The following is a 10,936-nucleotide window of genomic DNA, read 5'->3' as shown; positions in this document are numbered from 1 at the left end:
ATATTACAAAAGTGTTTAAAGTAAGAAAAACTAAGAAGAACTAGAACTAAAAGGAGAGCACAATTAAAAATTAGAGAAAAAGAGAGCAAGAGAGGGACATCCCTTTAGGGTTTGGTGGACTCCCTTTTATAGGGAATAGGGAAGAGGGGAGGACGTCCAAGGGTGGATCCCCTTGGACGATTTTGATGAGGTGGATGGGAAAAGAGAGGAGAAAAAATAGGAAGTAAGAGATTTTTGTTATTTCTTGCCTTTTTTTCCTATATTTTTTTTCTTCTCTTTTGTGCGCAATCTCTTGGCTGAATTTGTATGATGAGGTAGAGGAGAGAGAAGAGAGAAAGAATCGTAGGAGAGGAGATCTCCCACTTACGCACAACTCTCCTTGGGCGACCTCTATTTTTTACTTAAATTGATTGTAATGAGTAGGAGAGAGAAAATCTTCCAAAAAAATGGCAACCAAGAGGTTCGAACTTGAGACCTCCTAATAAGCAAGGGATTTTGCACACCACAACTCATCAACTACACTAGATAGCTGTTGTTACTAAAAATGAATCTTCAATCACTCAAGGGGGTCCATCGATCCTTGTTGGCATTTGGAATATTTCTTGTACCCCTGGGACAACTGCAGACGGGTTGATTCTGCATCTCGATTCAGTTTTGATCCATTATTCTTTTTCTAGCCCGAAAAGAATAATTACTTGAACGGGTGACCAAACGGTTATGTACTTTTAATTGAACACATTCATCTTGCTCAGAATTTTGTCCTTTTCGTAACCATGAAAAGAAACATGACCTCTTTACGTATAAAATTAGAGATATAGGGCCCGATAGTCCTTAAGGCTTAGAAAATATAAAACATATAAAAAGAGTCTAAAACCCAAGGCAGCTCAATTCTAAATATGTAAAATGCATATCTTATTACCTAAGATTTCACACATAAATGTGCTCTTCAGAATTCCCCTACACTTAGACTTTGCTAAGTGTAGGGGGTGCAAATGCACATGTTGTATTTTGTTATGTGGCACAAATAGTAATAATGTATTTTATCTTTTCTATAAAATGTGGGATAGTCAAGAAAGAAAATGTTGTTCAGCTTATTATAGTTACAATTTTTTTCCAATTAATTAATTTGGCATCTACAGATCTCTTTACCATTAAGATATATATGACATGATTTTCAGCTATTTTACCCAATAAATTTAGTAGGACCACAAGTGCAATCAGGATATCATAGGAAGTGTCCCCCTTTAAAAACAATCATTTGACAGAGCTTTTCTACTAGGATTGCAATCACTGATAAAAATGACAGAAAATGAACCAATAAGTAACAAGTCAAATTTCACAAATATCGTGTTTTCAGATATGCTTCATGTAACAACCCCATGGGAAATTTTGTGTTTACACATAATGCAAGAAACAGTCAGAAAATAGCTATAAGAGCTAAGAAACCTAAAAAATGATATATGACAAAAAATAAATCAACCCAAGAAAGAAGCTATCAATTTGAGACAGATACAGATACCCAGAAAAGAATATTGGAATACTTGGCATGCGAATCTTAAATATAAAAATTCTTAAAGGGAAAAACATTGTTAAAATTTTTAACAAACTTAAAGTTCATTCAAAACAGACTTTTATTTTTATCACTCTTCACCTTCCATTTGTCATTGTTCATTTTTTATTTTTCGTCTCATTTTCTATTCCTATTTTCTCATCTCTTCATCCCCCTTTTTTGTTTAGACCTCTATTCTCCCTACTTTGCTCTGTTTGAATCGATGTAACCGACCCAATTAAGTTGGGATAAGGCTAAGTTTGTTGTTGTTGTTGTTGTCAACAGACTTTTTGAAGAAGACCTAGGAAAATTCAAGAATTCCAGCAATAACACACTTGATTAAACAAAGATTCTCCCTCCCCATTGGCTATAAATTTCCTCCAAGAATCTAAAATATGGGATTGGGGGGGGGGGGGGGGGGAGGGAACCCGTTATAAATATATTATCCTCACCAATTCATAGACAATGAAATGTGATAATGAGAAGAGAAAGTAAAGGAACCAGAAGTCCCCCAATTTGTTCACATCCCCTTAAGTTTTATTTATATCAAATTGTAGATATGAGCATGGCACTATAAGTACATTATAAGGTGAATGGAATAAAAATCCTATTTAGTTTGACCACAAGGATAAATGAAATAATGGGTGAAATTGGTTTTATTATATTTCAGCTTGTTTGATCAAGTATTGAGATTGGTCTCAGTCAATATTATTAGGATACGATAGATATGACCAATCCAATTTCAATACCTAAAAGGCTAAAACCATGGGTAGTTGGAGACAATTTTTAAAATCGGATCAGATATTTTTCAGCCTAGACCGATCCGGTACTGATCCACTATTAAAGGGGTAAGTGTAAAATACTCTAAACTATCAATTGTTTTTCTCTTTTTAAAATAAGGGTAAATCTGTTGAACTGCTTGGATCCCAATTGATACCTATATATCTGATTAGGATGGATAACAGTAAAGACTGATCCCAAGTTTTAAAAACTTAAGAATGCTTATTTTCTAGATATCGAAAGGTCAGAATTCCTTCATCATTGTTCCAATTGGCACAACTAAGAGCATAAAAAAGATATATGAATCTGATTGGATATACTCAATGGTTTCAATTACAACGTACAAAGAGATATTATTTCTCAATGGTTTCAATCACTCGAAGGTTAAACCCAATCCATTTTCTGTTTTATCTAACATGAATTTATCACTGGATTTCTGAATCCATCCCACTTAATATTAATTTGGATCCCAACGAAATTTTTCTATCGTTAGATTATATGCTCATTTACTCGTTCACCCATTTTCTCATATATATTTTATCTTAATTTGCACAAGTACATCTAACAAGACTTGTAATGTTTAATTCAGGTCGATCTTATGATATTCATTTTAGGAGGATTTTTTTCTTTTTTTAATATATGTAGACTATATGATGACTGGATAAAATATTGGGCTGATAGCAAAAACCTTCTTCATGGTTTAAAGAAAGCAAAGGATGAAGGCTATGTGACGTGACTGAAGGTTGGAGTGATTCAGAGATCCTGCATAACCTAGTTGTGAACGCTAGCACCAGTTCGTGTGGGCTTGGAGCTTAGTCCCATTAATTTTTTTATGTCTATAAGTCTCCTCCTCCTTCTTTTTCTTCATTTTTCTTTTTTTAACGAAGTTGTGCTTCTGTTTGAGTACTTGGCTTACCTTGTTAAGCGCAATAAACTAAAATTTATGACATAGAAACTTCAGTAGATGTCTAAAATATTTTAGTCAATGTATTTTTATTTTCTCAAGAAAAAAAAATACAACTTTGTTCACTATGAGGAGGTAAGACGTCATTGGCCTGCTATGCTTTCTCTCCTTTAGCGAGACAATAGGTGAGGAAAGAAGAGCAACTCACACAATAGTTCTCATACCACAAAATATCTTGATGTTATAAAAGTGGAAAAAAACGCTCCCTCTTCTCGTGGGGGGCAATGAGGGAGGCACACATGGGTATCAATGGGGGTTAGATTTATTGTATTTCACAAGGGTGAAAGCATCATTTCCCCCCCCCTCTGTGGCTGGTTGCAGAGGTCGCACGACCAAGAAACGTTCTTTTAACCCTTATAAAATATAATGAAATATTATAGGAGGGGTTTGCTGCCAGACTACATGGGGATGGGTCTCACAAACCCTCCATTGGGTGTAGGTCCCAGACCCCATGGAGGGTAGATGTCTGTCCCTGCCAATCCCCAAGGGGAGGGCTAGGATGGTCATGTCATTGATCCAACTAAGAAGGCATAGGGAGATGCTATCAGGCAACTATCTTTTTCCCAAAATATTATTATTTCCTTTTGTTCTAAAAAAAAACAACAAATTTTCTTCTAAATTTTTTGACATGCCCTCCAAGACCAAGGGTGTCAATCGATATGGTATCAATTATTTGGTTTGGTTTTGGTTCAGTACAAAAGACAAAAAGGAGATACTAAAACTATATTGCATCGAGAACATGAATGCATTTTTAATACCAAAACCATACCGAGCTGGTTCAATTTTGTTACGGTTTTATTTAGTCTAATTAGCTGTTCTTTATTCAATTTTAATAAGCAATAATCAGTACATTTTTTATTTGATTTGAAAATCCAAATACTAAGATTCATATATGATATATGAGATACAACATTTATTTATAAAATGTTTTTTATTGAGGAGTGTAGCGCCTGTACCCTAACACAATAGGGAGTGAATTGACGCTGCACCCCGTATGAAATGTCGAAATCTCACCCTATCAAATGCACTTGTGTGCCCTTTGATTCCCCCCCCCCGGGTGCATGCACATGGGCTGCATCCCCCATTAAAAACATTCTTCCATAATTATACATGTGTGTCTTTATTAAAATTAACCATCACTCACTGTTGCTTATTAAGTTAAACCATATGAATCCAGGTATTGAAATACATGTTATATAATATATGCTAAATACATCATATACAATTATCACGGGAGAGGATTCTCCAAAAAAACAAGGTACTCTACACCCTCTCACAAAACATTCTTTATTCATTGTTTTAAAGATAGAGAAATAAACAATAAAAAAAAATCAATGTGAGAAGGTGTGGAGTAGGCCTTAGGCTTAGAGAACCTTTTCCTATTATTATATATGTGTATTCTTGGTTCAAAATGTTAACAGGTAATTTGGTATGATTTGATTCATACAGAAATGATTTAACTCGGATACTGAAATTTTACTATATCGAAGAATATTCCTTTCTTTAAATAATGAAACCATATCAATCCTTCTTCAATTGAATTCAATATGATTTTAAATAAAGGTTTCAGTTTCAATTTCGGGTTGAAATTGACATCTTTACTACAAATCCCATTATCTATGAACTAACCGCCCCCTCTCCCACCCCCTCTTCCCCCCTCCCCCCCCAAAAAAAAAACACGTTTTTCCTATTAAAAACAAAGTCATTGAAACCCGGAACTTACAATGGTCACTTATTTAAATTATATTTAATTTTAGCTGAACGTTGATTCTCAATTTTTCAAGCCCCAATTTCAAACTTTTTAACAATAAATAAATAAATAAATATATATATATATATATTCTAAATAATACTAGGATTTATTTTAGTTACACCAATGGGGTTGGTGACCTAATGGTGAAAATGCCCTCAATCCATCACAGCTTGAATTGGCTTGTTGTGGGCTATGATCAAGCTCGATTGGTGTATTCAGTCCCGATATTTAAAACAGTGCTAATGTATTCTACAAACTATTATTTTTGTCTTTTAAATAATGTATATATTATCATACTACATAAAAGTTCGTATTTTTTGCTCTTGAGTCGTTAAAAAACAAATCATATATATTAAACACATATTAATTGCGTGCCAACGTGCCATAGTATGGCCATAATCAGGTCTTATATTGATTTTTTAAGTATTATTTAAATCTAAATCAGTTTAATATCTGTACGTATCAGCACCTTTTCTTTGGGTCATACCCATTTTTCTATGGATCAGCCTAGGATTACGAGATAAGTGAATTAAAGTTTGACATGGCTTTAAAATTGGATTGGAATAAGCTAATTTAGCTGATTAATCTACTTGGACTTGATTGGCGGTCTAACTAATCTATTCAATTACGTGATTGACTGTAATTGAAAGTGATAAAGACTAATCCCATACCTAATTATGAGTTTTTTAATCTTATACAATAGACGTGGAGTTTTGATAACCAGCACAGCCCATCTGAGTTTCACCCGAAATGAAAATGAACAAATGTGAAGTACATGTAATGAAATTTTTTTTATTTTATATCAATTTTACTTTCAACCAAACACATTAAGGCTATATTTGGAAGCGAAGAAAAAATATATTCATAATAAAATTGAATTTAAGGAGAGAGATACATAAAAAAATAATTGTGCAATTTTGAAAACTACTCGGACCCATACCACTTCTTATGAAGCTCATACATTTCTATGGGGTCAGGGAGGGTCTTGGAGACACTCTCTCTTTCAACGCATCTCTTCACCCAAGATGCTAGTTTAGGGCACTCAGCCTCCATCTTGAATTCCCCATGCCTCCCATACGCATAAAACATGCTAGAGAAAGGGATGAATACAATATCCAAAAACCCAAATACATCCCCTCCAAAGTAAGTTTTATCTCCCAGTTCCCCTTCCAACTGCTTCAATTCCTCCAAAAAATCTTTCTTAGCAGCTTCTTTAGCTTCACCTTTGCTCTTCAAGAACCTCGTTTGGGATCCAAAAATCTGCAACAATTCAAATTTATATTTAGAATCTGATAAAAACAAATTAAAAAGAGCCATGAAAGCAAAGATTACTGACCTTGCTGTCAATGAAACTAGCCCAAAATCTTGCTTTTGCCCTCTCATATGGATCCTTAGGAAGGAAGAGAGGGAAGCCTTCATTCCATGTCTCATCGATGTATTCAAGTATGGCCAGAGAATCACAGATGGGACTTCCTTTGTGGATCAAAATAGGAATAGATTTCTGAACTGGGTTCATCTTTAGAACCAGTGGGCTTCTCTGAGGATTCCTGAGATCTTCTTCTTTGAATTCAAAGTGGATTCCTTTTTCCTGCAATGCAATCCTCACTCTCATCCCAAAGCCATTTGCCCAGAAATCAACCACCATAACCTCTACATCCATTTTCTCACACATTGGATTTAGTTTTTGTTTTCACTCCCAATTGGTTTTGAAAGATAAAGCTTGGATCTTTGAAACTATATAACTCAGATAAGTGTGACGAGATTGATTGACAACGCAAAGGTATTTATAATTCAATCCGGAAATTTCTAGAACCTCTCTGCATTTTTGTACGTGAAGCTTGACGTAATGGCTGATCATCAATGCCCATGTTCCAAGGGAGCTTCATTTTTCTTTTCTTTTGACTTGGTCAGGTTGACCTGAAAGCTTACGTAATTGCTTTCGTATCCTTCTTCACATAAGGCAGTGTTGGTGAGTTTGGCTTGTCTGCAGCTCGGGGGTGCGCTCCCATTCTGGTGGCTCGGATTGCGATACGTGATTTTTTTTATCGGAAGGAGAGAAACGATAAAATTGAATGAGTTCCATTGAAAGTGAGAAACATGGGAGGATTTGGCTAATCAAAGGGAAAGAAACCTCCCTCTTCGCTTCTCTCTCTCTTCTCTAAGTAGATTCAACTAAAGATGTCAATTGGTTCAGTTTCGATTATTTGATTCAGTTTTTGTTTGGTTTCAAATGATAAGGTGTATCAAAATTGAATCGAGAATCGAATTGGTTCTATATTTAGATATTCAAACTGATTCAATTCTGCTTGATTTAGTTTCGGTTATAATTCAGTTCTGATATATAGTTTTAATTTGATTTTGTACATCGGTTTTAATTCAATTATGAAAACAGTTCTACTTTTGGACCATGACTGTGATGGACCAAAGGCCATAATGGGCTCAAGTTATGGACCTTATGACCATTGCTAATTCTAAAATTGTCTTAGCATGTAAATATGTGATGATAAATTATAAAAAAAACAATTATCACCCAAAAGATCTCTCTTAATAATACTACGATTCTTTTCACTTGTTTGGTTTTGGTTCTAATTCGGTTTGATTTCGGTTTGAACCGACAGTTCTTATATCGTAAACTGAAACCGAGCCTAACCGAGGTCCATACTCATATACTCGAACCAAATTTGAATCGAATTAATTTGATTCGATTTGGTTCTGTTAATTCGACTCGATTTCGAATTTGGTATTCTGTTTAGGTTTGAAATTGACACTCTTAAATTCAACTTCAAACATCTTCTCTCTCTCTTGAATCCATACCTCATCTCCCTCTTCATCTCTGTCTCTCACTGCCTCTGTGTTCAAGGTAGAGCCGGCATGAGTACTACTTGTTGAATTATAAATAAATTTACCCCTGTCCTCATTATGGGAAAAATTTTTACTGCTACTTAAGTTGCAGCCCTTTTGACAATCTAAGAAACAAAATAATTCATTTATTGAGGTTTATAAATACCCTCCTAAATTTTAAATATTTTCCAAAATATTTCTTAAGATACCATATTTTTACTGTCACAGGGATAGCAACTAACAAGGGCAACAGCAAAATTTCCTACCTATAGACGTTTGGGGGAAAAAAAAGAGAAAAGGGCTTATTAGCCCAAAAAACAAGTGGGGATCCACTCCCCATTACAGGGTAATCACCCCACCTCTCTCCCACCGTCCATGGGGTGTGGTCCTCTTACCTAGATAGATCCCAAGTGAGATATATACGGTGCATCAAACGGTTTAGAGGCAAATCCTAATTACCCTCCCTTCTCTCTTAATTTTTCCAATAAAAGGGCCGCCCCACTACCCCCTCCCTCTTGCACAGAATAACTCCTGGCCTCTACCTCCCTACTTTTTTCTTTCCCACTCTTTTCTATCGGTTACCTATTTCAATTTTTATGATTCTTTTGAATCAACACATAAAATAGATTATTTATATGAGAGCTTGAATTATGTGTGTGAAATATGAGTTTTGCTATATTCCCTATTTCTCATATAAATCACATTTAGCTTTATAAGGTATTTCAAATGAATTAGTATTTCTAAGTATAACCAAATAAAAAAACAACCAAACAATTTAAAAGAAAAAAAAAAATCCCATTTCACTATAAAGACTTTCTAAACATATTATGTAACCAAACACATTAGGTTTCTATTTGGTTTCTATTTGATACTTGACCGTAGAACCCATGATTATAAAATCTCCCAAAAATAGGCGTTGGGGTGGTCTTATGATGGTTTTGCACCCACCCATTTTTTATTGCATGGATTGATGGTCCCCTATACCTCTATGAGAATTGACAAACTACATTCATTTTCTTTGAGGGTGCAAGTTTGGCCCTAACTGCCCAAATCCGTCCTTGGCCCTCCTTAATCCCTAACAAGTACCAAACCAAAAATTTTAGCCCTAAGGCTTGATTCGACCCTAAAATTTTTGACCCTGAGTCAGGGTCAGGGTGGGTAAGGGTTGATGTCTTTGACCCACCCAATCCACCTTGAACCCGGTCCTGATTTTTTTACCCCGACTTTTGGCCCTAATTTTTGCCCTTGATGTTAACCCTGATATCAACCTAATTAATTTTAGATGTCGTTTGACATTGAGTCATTGACACATCCAAACCCCTAATGTATCTTCTCACCAATCTCTCTTTGTTTTTTTAACCAAAAATAAATAAATCTCTCCTGCTTTTTTTACCCTAAAAAAAAAAATCAAGGTATACCCACCCCTCGATAACAAACCAGGGTCAGGGTTAGGGTCATCCCGACCCTTGATGGCAAACTAAAGTCAGGGTCAAGGTCAGGGTCAATCAGGGTTATCTCGGCCCGACCCTAAAAAATCAATACCAATCAGGGCAGGTAAGGGTTGTTGCCTGGTTGAAGTCTTGCGTCCTTGAATCAAGGTTAAAGAGGGTTTAGGCCTTGTTAAGGGAACTCAAGATTGGGTTAGGGTTTTAAGAAGCCCAGGCCAACCTGACTTGTTGCATTCCTAATTTTCTCTCATTGTGGCTGACAGCCAAACACTGTTAACGTGAGAGAGAGAGATTCATCTATTTTTTGTTTCCAGGTTCCTCATGGATGGCCTTGTTGAGGAGGCTTTTTTTAGGGTACTTTAGAAAAAACTAGGTCATTAAGTCCAGAATGGACCATCATAGACGGGTCACCCTCTGCAACTCACTGTTGCACAAGGAACTCAGAGAGAGAGAGAGAGAGAGTAAAATGGTCTCATGTGCATGTTTTGTTGCGTTCTTTTGAACAATAACATAGAAATAGTTATTTAGCCAAAAAATATAAGGCCCTTTAAAGCTTGCCACGCGCACGCATCTAGATGGGTCCAAATAGTAAGGGGTTTTAATCTTTTACATGAGATTCTACCCTGCAATTCAAGCCGGCCCACTGGTAATATAAGTCAAGACTTTGTCATGCGTGTACTTGTCTGTGTATGTCCACCTGAATAAAATTAAGTGGTCCGGACCAAACACCTGAGTGAGATGGGCTGTCTTGGGAGTTCTCTAAATCATCTTCCTTCTTCCCTTTGAAGAAAACTCCACTTTTAATTTGCTTAATTCATGTCAAACTCTTCATGAATGTGAGGTAGGAAAAATAATAAATGGTAACATGTCAATAGCTAAGAATGAATGGTACATGTAATAGAAGAAGACTTCACTATTCCCAAGTGAATTTTGATTTTTTTTTTTTTTTTAAAATCATCACTTGATTCAGGCCATACTAAATATAATGAGAATTTCTCAAACTAAAAAATTAGTACAATTATTTTTTTTTTCTTTCTTTTCTTCTCTTGATTACCAAACACAGCCTTAATTCAGGCAATATACAAGATAAGAAAAAGTTATTACATCACAACAAATGTGTCCTATGCAGAAGAGAATCAAATAAAAAAAAATCTTGAGGATGGGGATGGAGGAGGGGAGCAAACCACATAGAAAACTAAATACATCAATCAATCGTTTACCTATAAGACAAACAAAGGATATCAAATCAACCAATAGAAGAACTTTGTGCTCACAAGTCACAAGGATATGAGTTGCGCAAGGACATTGCGAATGCGATCTATATTTTTTTCTTTCTCTCTTAGTCATATTTTGTGAAATTTACTGTTACATTACAAATTTAAACGACTTTGAATCCTATCCATGATAATAGTTTTGGTGACTGAAGGATTACCTTTCCAATATGGGGGCTCTGGTGTAGCTCGTGAAGTTTGATATAAAACTTTGTTTAAACATGGCAACTCGACAGCTAAGGTTGGGTTCAATAGTTCTCTCCGTTACAAATAACTCTCAGCCTCTCACAATCAATAACAAAGAAGATTCCCAAGTGAGAGTGAAAGTGA

At 35.5% G+C, this 10,936-nt stretch overlaps 1 protein-coding gene across 1 annotated transcript; it reads right to left on the bottom strand.

The window, feature by feature from the left end:
* Nucleotides 1-5,884: 5,884 nt before the first annotated feature.
* LOC122058797 (probable glutathione S-transferase parC) lies at nucleotides 5,885-6,795 on the bottom strand. The gene is made up of 2 exons (XM_042621481.1): nucleotides 6,383-6,795; nucleotides 5,885-6,306 (listed from the first exon to the last, which is right to left on the bottom strand). Exons 1-2 carry the CDS (start codon nucleotides 6,716-6,718, stop codon nucleotides 5,971-5,973), a joined length of 672 nt encoding a protein of 223 aa, XP_042477415.1. The 5' UTR covers nucleotides 6,719-6,795; the 3' UTR covers nucleotides 5,885-5,970.
* Nucleotides 6,796-10,936: the final 4,141 nt, after the last annotated feature.

The sequence above is a fragment of the Macadamia integrifolia genome, chromosome 13 (assembly GCF_013358625.1).
Source record: "Macadamia integrifolia cultivar HAES 741 chromosome 13, SCU_Mint_v3, whole genome shotgun sequence".
Classification (NCBI taxonomy): domain Eukaryota; kingdom Viridiplantae; phylum Streptophyta; class Magnoliopsida; order Proteales; family Proteaceae; genus Macadamia; species Macadamia integrifolia.
This window is presented reverse-complemented; position numbering and strand designations above follow the sequence as displayed.

What these genes read in the sequence shown, in the direction of transcription:
- LOC122058797 (XM_042621481.1), bottom strand. Translation starts at nt 6,718, where the DNA reads ATGTGTGAGAAAATGGATGTAGAGGTTATGGTGGTTGATTTCTGGGCA. An exon ending in CTAGTTTCATTGACAGCAAG is followed by an intron (nt 6,307 to 6,382) that starts GTCAGTAATCTT and finishes GAATTGTTGCAG; the next exon opens with ATTTTTGGATCCCAAACGAG.